The sequence below is a fragment of the Diceros bicornis genome, chromosome 14 (assembly GCF_020826845.1).
Source record: "Diceros bicornis minor isolate mBicDic1 chromosome 14, mDicBic1.mat.cur, whole genome shotgun sequence".
Classification (NCBI taxonomy): domain Eukaryota; kingdom Metazoa; phylum Chordata; class Mammalia; order Perissodactyla; family Rhinocerotidae; genus Diceros; species Diceros bicornis.
This window is the reverse complement of record NC_080753.1, coordinates 25,508,680-25,524,227: the sequence shown is the minus strand read 5'-3', so window position 1 is coordinate 25,524,227 and position 15,548 is coordinate 25,508,680. Positions and strand designations below refer to the sequence as shown.

General features: G+C 38.7%; 1 protein-coding gene across 1 annotated transcript in view; it reads right to left on the bottom strand.

Moving 5' to 3' along the window:
• The window catches only part of KIF6 (kinesin family member 6), a 370,265-nt gene that overhangs the window by 351,354 nt on the left and 3,363 nt on the right, over positions 1-15,548 (bottom strand). The window contains 2 exon segments of the mRNA XM_058555469.1: positions 10,031-10,105; positions 14,865-14,974. Coding sequence (XP_058411452.1) covers positions 10,031-10,105; positions 14,865-14,974 — 185 coding nt within the window.

The window sequence follows — 15,548 nt, the reverse complement described above, 5'->3', positions numbered from 1 at the left end:
TTTATCACATAATTGTCATCAGACGATGGTTTACTTTTTGCTTCGTCAGACATAACTTTTTATACTCAAAAGGAGAAGGAAAGCTTATTAATGCATATTTTTGCTCTTTCTGTTGTTCTTTCTTTCTAATATTTCAAGATTCATTCTTTTTTCATTTCCGTTCTTTTCAAGAACTTTCTTTATCACTTCTTTTAGGGTAGGTATGCTGGCAAGTAACCCTCTTAGTTTTCCTTTGTCTGAAAATGTCTTTATTTTCCCTGTATTCCTTAAGGATAATTACATTAGCTAGGATTCTGAGCAGACAGTTCTTTTCTTTCAGTACTTGAGAATATTCTGCTTGTTTCTTCTAGACTCTATGATTTCTGATGAGAAAGCTACTGTGGGAGATCAAGATTTGGCCACCCTGAAAGATATCTCTTTACCTTGATTGTTTTCTCTGACGTTTGACCTCACCCACTAACTGCCTAAAGAATTTGACATAGAAGATCTGTTCCAGGAAGGAGTTACTATCTGATGGCTGTAATATATTGTAAAATAGATGTTACAATAGGAAAGGCACCAACAAGCCCATCTTATCAAAAATTCTGTCTCTCTGGCCACATTCTCTAGATGGCCCTGCAAGGAGTTGCCAGACAAACATTTACATTTATAAGGGAAATCTCCATTTGTAAAGGTATCTCCCTCTCTGTATTGGGAAGAGGGCGGATGACCTCATTTTTAGAAACTTATCAATGTGGAAGGTGAGGCCTTAAATCTGCATAATAACCTTACTCTTGTTTACTGTGCTTTAGTGGTAATCTCCTGTAACTGACTCCCCCCACCCCCAACATCCTCCTTTGTCTTTAGCTGAAGATGGTATTTAAGATGAGAATTTCTGCTTTTGTGTTAAGAAACTCAGTGTCCCTGGTTTCTCCCATGTATACATGTTATTAAACTTGGTATTATTTTCTCCTGCTAACCTGTCTTGTTAATTACTTGGCCAGCCATAAGAACCTTAAGGGAAAGGGCAGAGGGGGATTCTCCCTCTTCCCCCACACTACTATAATTCAAATTATTTTTTCCCTATAGGTAAGGTATCATTTCTCTCTGGTGGATTTCTTTGAGTTTATCCTGGTTGTGGTTTGCTCAGCTTCTTGAAGCTCTAGGTTTATGCCTTTTGCCAAATTTGGAGAATTTTCAGCTATGATTTCTTTGAATACTTTTTGACTCTACTTTCTTTCTCCTTTCCTCTGGGACTCTGAATGTTAGATCTTTTGCTATAGTTCTCACAGTTTCCTGAGGGTCCGTTCATTTTTTTTTTTTTCCAGTCTATTTTCTTTCTGTTGTCCATATTGAATAACTTATATTGCTACATCTTCAAATTCATTGATTCTTTCCTCTGATCTCTCCATTCTGCTGTTGAACCCATCTGCCAAATTTTTGATTTCAGTTATTGTATTTTTCAGTTCTAAAATTCCCACTTGGTACTTTTTTTTTTAAATTTTTTGTTTATTGCAGTAACTTTGGTTTATAACATTGTATAAATTTCAGGTGTACATCATTATACTTCTATTTCTGCATAGATTACATCATGTTCACCACCAAAATACTAATTACAACCCATCACCACACACACGTGCCAAATTATCCCTTTCGCCCTCGTCCCTCCCCCCACCCCCTCTGGTAACCACCAATCCAATCTCTGTCTCTATGTGTTTGTTAGTTGTTGTTATTATCTACTACTTAATGAGGGAGATCATATGGTATTTGACCTTCTCCCTCTGACTTATTTCACTTTGCATAATACCCTCAATGTCCATCCATGTTGTCACAAATGGCTGGATTTCATCATTTCTTATGGCTGAGTAGTATTCCATTGTGTATATATACCACATCTTCTTCATCCATTGGTCCCTTGATGGGCACTTAGGTTGCTTTCAAGTCTTGACTATTGTGAATAATGCTGCAATGAACACAGGGGTGCATGTATCTTTACGCACTGGTGTTTTCAAGTTCTTTGGATAAATACCCAGCAGTAGAATAGCTGGATCATACGGTAGTTCTATCCTTAATTTTTCGAGGAATCTCCAAACTGTTTTCCATAGTGGCTGCGCCAGTTTGCACTCCCACCAGCAGTGTATGAGAGTTCCCTTCTCTTCACATCCTCTCCAACACATGTTGTTTCCTGTCTTGTTAATTATAGCCATTCTGACGGACGTGAGGTGATATCTCATTGTAGTTTTGATTTGCATTTCCCTGATAGTTAATGACGTTGAACATCTTTTCATGTGCCTGTTGGCCATCTGCATACCTTCTTTGGAGAAATGTCTGTTCAGGTCTTTGGTCATTTTTTAATTGGGTTGTTAGTTTTTTTTGTTGTTGAGATGCATAAGTTCTTTGTATATTTTGGAGATTAACCCCTTTTCAGATGTATGGTTTGCAAATATCTTCTCCCAATTGTTGGGTTGTCTTTTCGTTTTGTCAATGGTTTCCTTTGCTGTGCAGAAGCTTTTTAGTTTGATGTAGTCCCATTTGTTTATTTTTTCTATTGTTTCTCTTGCCCAGTCTGACATGGTGCTTGAAAATATGTTGCTAAGACTGATGTCAAAGAGCGTACTGCCTATGTTTTCTTCTGGAAGTTTCATAGTTTCAGGTCTTACATTCAAGTCCTTAATCCATTTGGAGTTAATTTTTGTGTATGGTGCAAGGTAAGGGTCTACTTTCATTTTTTTGCATGTGGCTGTCCAGTTTTCCCAACACCATTTGTTGAAGAGACTTTCTTTTCCCCATTGTATGTTCTTGGCTCCTTTGTCAAAGATTAGCTATCCATAGCTGTGTGGGTTTATTTCTGGGCTTTCGATTTTATTCCATTGATCTGTGTGTCTGTTTTTGTGCCAGTACCATGCTGTTTTGGTTACTAAAGCTTTGTAGCATATTTTGAAATCAGGGAGTGTGATACCTCCAGCTTTGTTCTTTTTTCTCAGGATTCCTTTAGCTATTTGGTGTCTTTTGTTGTTCCATATAAATTTTAGGATTCTTTGTTCTATTTCTGTGAAAAATGTTGTTGGAACTTTGATAGCAATTGCATTGAATCTATAGATTGCTTTGGGAAGTATGGACATCTTAACTATGTTAATTCTTCCAATCCAAGAGCATGGAATAACTTTCCATTTCTTTGTGTCTTCTTCGATTTCTTTCAGCAATGTTTTATAGTTTTCGGTGTACAGATCTTTCACCTCTTTGGTTAAGTTTATTCCTAGGTATTTTATTCTTTTTGTTGCAATTGTAAATGGGATTGTATTCTTAATTCCTCTTTCTGCTACTTCGTTGTTAGTGTATAGAAATGCAACTGATTTTTGTATGTTGATTTTGTATCCTGCAACTTTACCGTACCCACTTCGTACTTTTTTATATCTTCTATTTTTTTGCCAAGACTTTATATCTTTTCATTTGTTTCAGGCATGTTCATAATTGTTTACTGAAGCATTTTTATGATGGCTCTTTTAAAATCCTTGTCAGATCATTCCAAGACCTGTTATCTGCCTATTGGCTTCTGTTGATTGTCTTCTTATGCAAATTGATATTTTCCTGGTTCTTGATATTTCATATTTGATGCATGATTTTCAATTGTATCCTGGATAGTTTAGGCATTATTTTATGAGATTCTGGATCACACTTATATCTTCTATTTTAGCAGGCCTCCACTGACACCATGCTGGTAGGGGAAGGGAAGTGCCACCTCACTACTGCCAGGTGGGGGTGACGGTCCAGGTTCCCCATCCTGCCTCTCTTGACATCTGTGGACAGGCATCATTCTTATGGATGGAGGCGAGATTTCAGGCTCCCTTCTAGGCCTCAACTGACACCTCCCTGGATAGGAAAGGGAGGGACACCTTGTTGCTGCTCACTGATGCCATAGCAGGGTAGGGGAGGCTTTGTTACTGCTGGATGGTGGCGAACTCCAGGATCCCCAGTGACTTTCATTGACAACTGGGTGGCGGGGGAGGGGGAGCTGGTACCTCCAAGTGGGGATGAAAGTCTTCCCACTCCTCTGATATCACCTGGCAGTGGGGGACGGGGATGCCTTGTTACAGCCAGGCCTTCGCTGTTGGGGTGGGGGTGGGGCCATGGGCTTTCGCATGGTATTTAGAAGGAGTAGGGCAACTAGTATCTAAAAGTTTCTGTCTCACTAGGCTCCCCCTTTCCTGGTCCTCCGGCTCTAGAGGGTAGACTTTTCTTGGTACTTTTGTCTGAGCTTATTGGTGTTTCTGGGTTGCCGAATTCTTCAGCATCCAGTCTGGGATACACGAGGCAAAAAACCCAAGGAACTCACTGCCATGTCACTCCTCAGGTGCTGACGTCCTCTGGTCGTTCTACCTTCTTTTCTCCACCTTCCAGAGTTTTCTTATGTTTCTTTTATATATAATGCTCTGAGTTTTTAGCTGAACTTAGTAAGAGAAATAGAGAGAAGTGTGTCTACTTCATCTTAGTCTAGACCCCGAAGTCACTGGACGTATTTTAAAAGTGGCAAAAAGAATAAAGATTTCTAATTTTTCAACCCTTAGATTGAACGGGGCATTGAAGTTCACAAAGTACCTTCATAGGCATTGTTTCTTTTCATCCTCAAAACAATCTAGTAAGCTTGATATTATTAGTATCTCCCTTTCTCAGGGGGGGAAACCGATTCAGAAGTGATAGGTCTGATCCAGAGTCACATAGTGAGTTAGTCACAGGTCTGGGGCTGGAATTAGGTTACTCTACTTGATGTCAAATTTTTTGAGCCAGACGAGGTATCAGCATGAGTCCACGGAGGTGAATAACTGACCAATAAGATTTGATGATATATTTTTTAATCCTCTTTTGTATCCCTCCTTCTCCCCATTTTGGTCTCCTTGTTTTGAAGGTGCAGGATCTCTCCTCTGCTTGTGCAGCAGGACTGGGTAAGCTATGCAACCCACAGCATTATCAGCAGAGCCTGTCTCCTAGAGCCACAGGTGACAGCCCTGCTGGGCCTTGGCCCTGGCCCCCCAGGGAGTGTGGGACTGCCCCTCCCATGAGAAAATCCCCTTTACCAAGCCCTGGGCTCCCACTCAGCCAGAGCACAGGAGTACAAGTATTCTAACACATCCTTCTCCAAGTCTGAGGTGGTAGCCCTGGGAGCTTTCTTGTTCCCTTCATCCTCTTCTTGGCACACATTGAAAGGCTGCACTTGGTGCTGTTCATCATTGGTGAAATCAAAGGTTAAAAAGCAACAATTCACAAGGTGACTAATAGCTTTTCAAAACCCAACCTGGTGGCCTTGTTGCAATGCAGATGCCTTAGCTGTCCAGTGCCAGCTATGGGGTCCTCTGTCTTTGGCACAACCAGTCCTCCTGGTGGTGTGCACCCTGTTCATTTTGGTCAAACCACGTTCCTCTAAAACACTAAATTTCCAAATTTTTCCAAAATCACTCACTGCACTTAAAATAAATTTTCTACACCCCAAGCTTTTAGATAAAACATAAGATTGGTGGAAAAACTGGGATTCTGCAGATTTACAAGTGCATGTGATAGGACCTCAGAAAAGTCTAGCTTGCATGTTTAGCTTGCGGCTTCAGGTTTCCCCTGAGAGACCATCACATCCTCCCAAGATCAATGCACTCCTGCTTGGGAAGCAGAACACCACGTAAAATATTAAATAGAATTATACACTCTTTTATTTGATGCAATACCATACACTATGCACACTTGTGGACCTACTAAATTTTATCTTTATACAAAATTAGTCCAAAATCAACGAGCAACATTAGTATGATAAAAGGCAGTTTTTACATGTTATTAAACAACATAGGATATATTTCAGACAAATCAAAGTTCAGAAGAGGCAGAATGATGAAGTACTTCCTAGCGGAGATGTTCTAAATAATAAATTACCACAAAGATTCTTTCACTTAATTTCCAATGATACAAATTGAAAGCTTTACACATTCTTACCACTAGTCACGCAGCTCTGCAGTCATATCACAGATTTGAATTAAGTAGGAAAAGATGAGTCTAAATTAGTAAGATTCCGGAATTACAGAATTTTGGAAAGAAATACGATTAATTTTATTTAGCTTTAATTGTATACAGAAACCAGAATTAAGCTATAATGTGTTAACACAATAGAACAGCTTTGTAGAGCCAATGTACAGTGGCTGGATTAACATTGGGAATGTGTTCTTGAAGGCTAATCTTCACTAGGAATAGCAGGCATTTCTGCTTAATATCTGAAGTGGCACAGTTTCCATTCACCAGGCCTGTCAAATTATATAATTCTTAAAAAAATAGTTTTCAATTTATGGGGACAAATACTACTTCAAATATTGTGTATAAATGAGACTTTATTGATATTTTATGTTTTACCATTTCCAAGTCACACAATTCAGGTTTGCATAAAGTGTGAACATACTGTATATAACATATTTAAAGGCAATAAAAATTGTGATCCCCCAGGTTTTTAATTTAGTAAGTTAATTTGTTTAATAACCCTCCCCTTCTGAGATGAATCAAAGGAAACTGTGAATCTGCCTCCATCTGTCTACCCACTGTCTACTGTAGCACACATTTCTACAGAGTAGGAGCTTGGATAAGTGGCAGTGACCAGAACCCTTGGTGGTAAGAAACACCCAGGAGGAAAGAGCATTCTCACACTCAGCAGACGAGCTGAGGGCCTCCCCTGCCCACAGCACACATCATTCCCTCCCCACAGACACTAGGATGGGCCGTAGTGAACAGAAACAGCAGTCTCAAACAGCCAACAGAACTCTGAAATGACTTCAATGAGCCCATCAATAAGAATCACCAAATATCTGAGGAAAATCTGTACCAGGAGAGCAAGGCACCAAACTCAACAGTAGAAGAAAATGCACATAAAGAAAAGGTGTACAGGAAAAAAGCCAGTGTTTCAAAGAAAGATAATAATTGTCTTCAGAAGGAAAAGGGAGAATATTATGTCAATAAATAAGAATAGACTTTTTCATTTCCTAGAAATGAAAAATAAAATTGTAAAAATTAAAAATTTAAGCCGTAAGTGATAGAGAATGCATACGGCCTGAAAAGCAAATCACCACGCTGGAAGATTGAGCTAACAATTTCTTCCAGAAGTCAGAACCAAAAGACAAAGATATGGGAACTGTGAATGGACAATTACAATATTTGAAGCCTAGAACTGGTGGTTCTTGAACTAGAAGTTCCAGAAAGAAAAAATAGATATGTTGGAGGAAAGGAAATTATTTTTTTAGTTATCAAAGCAATTATCAATGGGACGACCCTTGAGCTTGAATACAAGGGTCTGCAGGTTGAAATGGCTGAATGAGACAAGAATACATGAAAAAATAGCTAAACCTAGACTATCAATAGACTCATTGATATGAAATTTCATAAAAACAAAGAAAAAGAAAAAAAAATCCTAAAAACATTTAGAAAGGAAAAAAATGTGTTTCCTAAGAAGAAATAAGATCCACATTGACACTGACATCTATTCAGCAACACTGCATGCAAAGAGACTAGAGCAATATCCTCACAGTTACAAGAGAAAAGAACCTTTAACCTAGAACTCTATACCCAGTCAAACTGCCACTTAACTGTGAAGGTAAATGAAAGGCTTCAGAAAGCTCCCCCATCTTGAACTCTCTCTAAAAAATTATGAGAGGGTGATTATCAGCAAAACTATAAAGGAATTCAAGAAATAGATGTGAGTATAAGAAACAGTGATGAGCAAAGAATAAATATAACTTGGAGATAAATTTAAATAAATGCTGATAATAAAAACAATTCACAACAATCCAAAATGAAATTACCAGCTGATCTCAACACTTGACGTGGTAGAAGAGCAGGAAAGGCAAAGTCACAGTGTGCTAGGGTCCCTGCCTGGGAGGAGGGAGAGAGGAGAGACAGACAGACAGAGAGACAGACAGACAGGGAAGTTTTAGATATTGAAAAAAATACAAATAAGTTTAAAAATCTGAATGTAAACCACACTAGAGGTGCTGAAGTACAATGTACACCTTGAGAGAGAAAATGGAAAGCAGCAGCAACAACCAGAAAGAGCACAGGCAAACCAACAAACAGCAAGAAAGGAAAAAAAGAGAAAGTATGATAAATGGATAAAATAAATTAAGATAGGAGGAATAGCTCCAAACACTATTACAGTAATCATAATAAATATAAATGGGTTAAAGTAACCAATTAAAGATCAGGGACTCTTGAGTTTGGCTAAAAAGGCAAAAACAAGGTACATTTTATTTACCAGACTCATACTTAAAAACAAACTGACACAGGCCAGTTGAATTAAGAGATTGAGAAAGATAAACCAGATAAAGCTAATAGAAAAAAAATTAGTAAAAATAGTTTCAGGAAAAATGAGATATAAGGAAAAAAGCATTAAAAAGGACAAAGAAGAATGTTTCCTATTGATGAAAGACATGATCCACTAGCACCAGGTTGAGCCTCCTGGATAAAATGTTCTTGCCTGTCATTTTTGAAATCTTGTCACCATTAGGCTGCATATCTTTGGCAAGTCAGTGAACAAAACAAATCCCCAGCCTTCACAGAGCTTTTGTTCTAGAGGAAGACAGACAGACAAAAAAACTAATAAATAAACTATATAATGTGTCAGATGGTGATAAGTGCCAAAACATAAAATAAAATAAATAGGGAAGGGTGACAAGGAGTGCAATTTCAAATGGGGTAGTAAAAGAAGGCCTTACAAGAGGGTGACATACGGGCAAAGAGTTCAAAGAACTGAGGAAACAACTATGCAGATTTCCGAAGGAAGAGAGTTCCAGGCAGAGGGCACAACAAGAGCTGCAGGGGGAAGAGGGCTCAAGATGGGAGAGGGAGGCAGTGATGGAGGAAAAACTGGACATCCATGGAACAGAAACTAAGGTTCCCTCCCTGAATGATTTTGGAAAGTTTCAAAATAAAACACATGAGATCAACTATGTGAAAACTGACATAACCCAAAAGATTACTAAAAGGAAGAGAATTTTAGAAATGTGTGACATCTGTTCAAGGAGACCTGAATTCAATCTAAAGAGATGTTACTGGATTGTGACTATAACTAAAATAGCTTAAGCCTATTGACTGTATTTTACACACTCTGAAGGAAGACTATTAAAAGAGAAAGGCTTAGTTTGAGTAGGATTCATAAAACAGGAGTCTGAGAGACAAAATGTGGCAATGTGTTTCCAGCAATGTCCATGGGAAAGGGTATAATGATTAGCAGACTTGAAAAACGAGTTTACTTAGCAGATATATTTTTCATTCTAATCATAAAGATAGATATATCTGGGGATTATTAGGCCATTAAAATCATCCAAATGATTTCAGGATCAGAAAGCAACCTTATTAGTACTAGTTTCCCATATAGATTCCCTACAAGAGGAGAGTGTGCTTATCAAAGGGCATGAGTGTCTAGTCCCAAGGAGACTTTCCCAATATATATTAATAATATGGCATTCTGATTTATTCATATTCTCATGTGAGTTTGGGTCTAGTCGTCAGCAGCCTGGAACTACCTGGATTTATAGAAACAAAAGGGACCTAGAAGCGAAGGGCCAAGTTTTGAAATGTAGTTATTACACTGAGTTCGAGCTGGATCAAACATTATTAGGCCCCCCAGGTGTCACCTGTACTTAGTCCTTCATCCGTCTAACCATGTGTTTGAAATACTGTACTGAGAAAAGAGCACTGGACTTCACAGTTAGAAAACCATCCAGAGCTCTGCCACCACTAGACACGCAACCCTGAGCAATGTCACTTAATCTCTCCGATCCTCAGAGATTTACACATCTTTTAAAATGGGAGTAACAATAGCTATTCTGTCTGTCTCACTGGTTTGTTTTGAGGCTCAGAATCTAAATCTAAAACAAACAGCTATCTGAATAGAAGGTATTAATGCTCTCATCATTACATGCCCTGTAGCCTGAGTACATAATTGATACACTGAAGCACATTACCACAATTATCTGAGAATTGAAGACAAGATGAAAAACCACTAACCCGCTGAACAAAATATAGGAAATCCTACCTCTCAGCAACTGGTTTGGCAATGTTTTCAAAAATGGTCTCTTGGTTTGCATTCTGATCAAAAATCCTTTGAAATCTGCAAATGTGAAAACGGTAATTATTTAAAAACTGAGCCATCAAACACTATTAGATTAATAATCTTTTTTTCCTTGAAAGCTTTGTAAATTACCCCATATTTACATCACTGGGCTTACCTAACCTAACACAATGTTTGCCCTGTAGTCCCAACCACACTGCGCTGTTGTACCCCTGTATACAAATGGTGGGTAAACAGTATTGCTTTGACAAGATCTGCACAATAAATCCCTCTGAAAAACTACAGCAGCTTTGAACCAAATAATAAACTGTGTGTTTTTCAGCTCTCAAGAGGAACAGTGTCTGCAATTGGCATCAAATTCAAATTTAGATAAGTGCATGAAATGGAAACCCAACAACAGGATGTAAACAGCCAAAGAACTCCAGATGTCTGACCTGTAGGAAAAGAACGCAGCCATGAAATGGATGATTATTGAACTTAGCTTAAATTTTTAGTTCAAAATTTTGAAGTGACGTTTATTTTCCATTAGTTAGGGACTGCATCCTGGTATCAGCCACTTAATTCTCAGGATGGTTTTGTTTCATTTTGTTGATCGTGAGTCAAAAGTCAAAAAGTAAATTAAGATAGACTTGTTCTGCAAAGAGAAGTCTTTATCAGATCGGCAAGGCTAGGAGCCTGGGGAGGTGGAATGGTGTCCATTTCGCTCTTCTTGGAATGGCACTCACACTTTGCTTAGTATAGGATCGCCAGCACAGAGAAATACCTGGGGCAGGAGACACACAACCTACGCTTTACAGTGTGGTAAGTTGCTACCAGCGAGTATGGCCTCTATTAAAACATCATGAAGAAAGAGAGAAAGGGAACAGAGAGAGGGAAAGGAGGAGAGGGGGAGAGGGCATGGAGAAGGGGGAGAAAGAGAGAGAGAGAGCAAGCATAAGCATACAGGGCAAAATATTAACAACTGTCAATCTCCCATAAAGGGGATAGGAGAGGAGACTACATTACTCTTCCACCATTTTTGTACATTTTTCCAAATAAAGGGGGGGGGGCACTTTAAAGCAAAAACTCTAAAACAAACACTTTGAGGGAATCCTAAGCAGCTTTCAGAGTGGCTTAGGAATCTCTGGTCTATGTGTCTGCCTACGCAAGTGAATTGGGCACATGTTCAATTACAGCAGAGACTACATGAAATGCAGGACTGCCTTCACTACAGAGGAGTTCGGAAGGATGCCTGGAGCTGGGCTAGAAATACAAAATGGAATGGAATTCATTGTCTGCATTCAACATTAACTTCAAAAGATCCCTATAGCTTATTAACTTCCCTTTTGAAGACACAAATAATGAAACTGTATACAAAGAGACATTGTAAGGCACTCTGGCTACTACGTCATTTAGCAGGCAAGATTATATTTGAGACAGCAATATTTGCCAAGTGTGCCCAGAACGCTTCTCAAAACCCTATAGGTGTATCAGAGCTTCAGACATAACACAGGGGACACGGCTGCCCCAGTCCTCTTCATGGCACTGCCTACTGTGATGTCTGAGCACAGACATAGCGGTGCTTTGGAGGATGATGATAATAAGGCTGATTTGCTTCTTTCCCCAGGTCGGTGAAGACTGAGGGAATCAATTAGCTATTCCCAACTCCACTTTCTTAAGTAACACGAATTACATCTATCACCATATAAACCAAAAAGATAGCAGGAGTTTTAATAAATCAAGCAAGGTTCATTAAACATCAAATATCATCATCCCCAAATATTTTATTTTATATAATGTAGTTGCATAGTAAACTGGAAAGGCATTACGATCAGCTAGCTTCTGAAAACCACTGAAGAACAAAATAAAATCATAGAGTTTAACAAGTTCAGTCTAATCTTTTACGGAGGAAGAAGTTGAGGCCCAGGGAGATAAAACAATTTACTTATGGCCCTGGAACTAACCAATAACATGCCTTGAGACATAACTTAGGTTTCCTGGTTCCCAGAAGGTCCTTACATTCATTAGGAAGCTCTGCAGGTTTTTTCTAACCTTCATTTCAGACTTGGTATATGCTGATTTCTTCCCACCCCAAACCTGTTCTTCCTGGTCTTCCTCATCCCAGTAAATGACAACTCCATCTGTCTAAAAGTTCAATCCAAAACCCTTAAGGCATCCTTGACTCCTCTCTTTCCATTACACTCTATATCCAACCCATCAGCAAACTCTATGAACACCGACCTTCAAAATACATCCAGAATCCAACTATTTCTCAGCATTTCCACTTGCTACTAACCCCGCCCATGCTACCATAATTTCTTGCCCAGTCTTCCTTGCAATAGCCTAACTGGTCTCCCTTGCCCCCTTACAGTCTATTTTCCACATGTTAGAAAGAATGATTCTGCTAAAACATAAGCAAGATTATTTTATTCTTCTGCTCAAAACCCTCCATGATCTTCCCATGACACTGTGGGAAAAGCTCCATAGGATCTGGCCACTCTGCTGCCCCTGTAACCTTCTTCTTCCCCTCTGCCCTCTGCTTACTCTCCTCCAGCCACACAGATCCCTTTACTTATCTTCCAAATGCCGGGCACTCTCCCGTCTCAGGGACTTCGCTCTTGCTATATCCTTGGCCTGGAATTCCCATCCCTCAGGTATCTGACTGTCTGGCTTCCTTACCCCCTTCAAGTCTCTGTTCAAACATCACCTTCCTGTACACCTTCCCTGACTGCCCTGTGAAATACTGCAACCACCCCTCCCCTTGCTGCCCCTCATCTCAGCACTCCCTGCTCCCCTTCCCGTCCTTAGTTTTCTCCATGGCACTTAACACTTTCTGACACACATTTTACTTACTGATCTGCTGGTCCATCTTCTCCCACTAAAATGTAAGCACCATAAGAGCAGGAGCTTTGTTGGGTGCCCCGCTGTATTCCTAGCCATTAAGACAGCACACAGTGGATGGTCAATAAATATTTATCGATTGAATGAATTTTCTTGGGAGAAAACAACGCTTAAAATGCTTAAATATTTATCTCTGAACATATGTATAAGTTAAATGTTTTATTAATTTCTTTATTTAAAATACTAAAATGAATATTTTTAATTCAGAGATTTAGAAAGAATCATCAAGAGATTTAAAGAGAGGCAAATAGCACTTTTTAAATAAGCACATGTTTAAATGCACTCTATTTGTATCTACATAATACAAATACTTTGGAAAGGACTGGTAGATAGAGATATGGCCAATTGTTTTCTAACAATCAAACAGAATCATCCTAAATAAAGCAAATCGTGGCTTTATAGAGACTGGCCTAGGCCAGTTGTCACAAAGTCATAGCTACTAATGTATGTAGCATGCTTACATCAGTGGGAGAATGCCCCTTTTAGAAAAAGGAAGTCATGTATTAAGGCTACTCCATAAAGGACAGAATGAAAGGTAATGGGGAGTCACAAAGACAAGGTGAGGCCACCTCACTACGCAACCATGTGCTAGCAATCCTGCTTGTACTTACTGTAGAAGGAGACACAAGAAGGAGATGGGATCGAGGTGGAGGGAGAAATATGTATATGGAGACAAAGGGCAGATTTGTGAAGACCAAAGAGAATCATTACGAGACAAAAAAAAAAGAGTAAATAACAATTAGAGAGAGAGAGAGACAGAAACAGAGAGACAGAGAAAACCATAAAAAATATCTGGGATGGTTTTATCCAAAGGGCAGGGGCAGGAATGGTCTCAAAATAAGGCCTATGTAAACCAGCCTGGAGAGAAATGCAAGAGAGAAATTAGGGTTCCTTCAGCAGGACCCAGAAATCCATCACCTAAGTCTGGGACAGAAATCAAATATGGGTTACTTGGGCTCAAACTTCTCCAAAAATCAAAAGTGGAGATTAAAGGAAACGGCATAATCTGAAATTGGAGAATAAAGACAGTATGAAACAGCCATAATCCCAAAATTCGAGGTCTGGCTACTAGAAGCATATTGGGACCAAAGGCGCTGATGACAATCCAGGAGTAGCTGTTTGGAACTCTTCACCTGGACCACACAGTTCAGCACCGTCCCAGAGAAATACACTGCAATCCATAAATGTGAGTATATACGTAATTTTAAATTTTCTAGTAGCCACTTTTTTAAAAAAAAAAGTAAAAAGGAACAAGTGAAATTAATTTTGATAATAGATTTTTAACCCCATATGTCCAAAATTTTATCATTTTAATATGTAATCAATGTGAAAAAATTCTGGACACATTTTACATTCTTTTTTTTTTTTTATACTAAGCCTTCAAAAATCCTTGATATATTTTATACTTACAGCACATCTCAATTCGGACCAGCTACATTTCAAGTGCTTAAGAGCTACATGTGGCTGGTGACTGCTATACTGGACAGTACGGATACAGAATGCACATACGTTCGTATGAGATCTGTATATCACTCATGTTGTAAAAAAGGCTCACCTATACAGTACAGGTTGTACCTTAAGTTCTTATCTTTAATAAAATTGTTTACTCATGCATTGAACTTCTTATAGGTGCTAAACCATAGTGGGCCAAGTAGGAAAAGGGTAATACTAGACAAACAGATGCAGTAAAGAAGGGCTGGGATCCTGGGATATCATGTTGGATACAGAAATACACCCTCTTTTCAACTTTGGGCACAGCAGAGAAAAGACAACTTGAATTCTGTCTACTAAATGAGAGAGAGAACTGCCCTACATTCTCCCCAAGAAGTGGTGCTAATACTTCACAGTACATATTAATGCAGTTCCAGAGTCTGTTCAAGAGGAAAACAGAAACGAAGAAGGAGAAAGAAAAACTTACTTAAATTTGTAGTTTTCTCGCTTATTATTCACAAACCCATCTGCCAAATCACGAGGTAAGGTAATTTCCAGGCTAGGTGTTAATTTTTCGTCTTCATCTATGGAATAAATCTGCAAATATGAAGACAACGAATGAATATACAATGGTAAAATCACAGCTTCAACTATGACCGTGTTATTATGACATGCATTGTAATGATATAAAAAATTGTACTTTTAAGACAAAAAGTCATCATATAGTATATTTTGGATAATTTTCCTCTTTGAACTGTGTGCAGACTTGAACAAATATATGGAACAGAACAAGAGATATAAAACCTAAATCAGTGTTCTATCGAAGCTCAGATCCTCTTTAAATGATCTAATGTTCAAATTTGAGCATCTGAGTGTCTCCATTGTGGAGACACTAATAGGCCTGAAAGCAACATATTATCCAAGTATTGCTTTAAAATTACGTACCAGAAATTAACATTTTAATACAACCACCAAGGATTTCTGAGCATTTACAGAATGTAGACACAGAGATAAAAGGATTAGGTCTGAGACTTCTCAGAGAGTTCACAAGAATGCTCTAATTCAAGTTATGTTCAAAGAAGCCCAAGTTTCCATGAGACATATTCAGGCATTTGATAAAAGACATGTGGCTTCAAAAGACACATGTAATTCGCGTCTTTGATGTCATTTT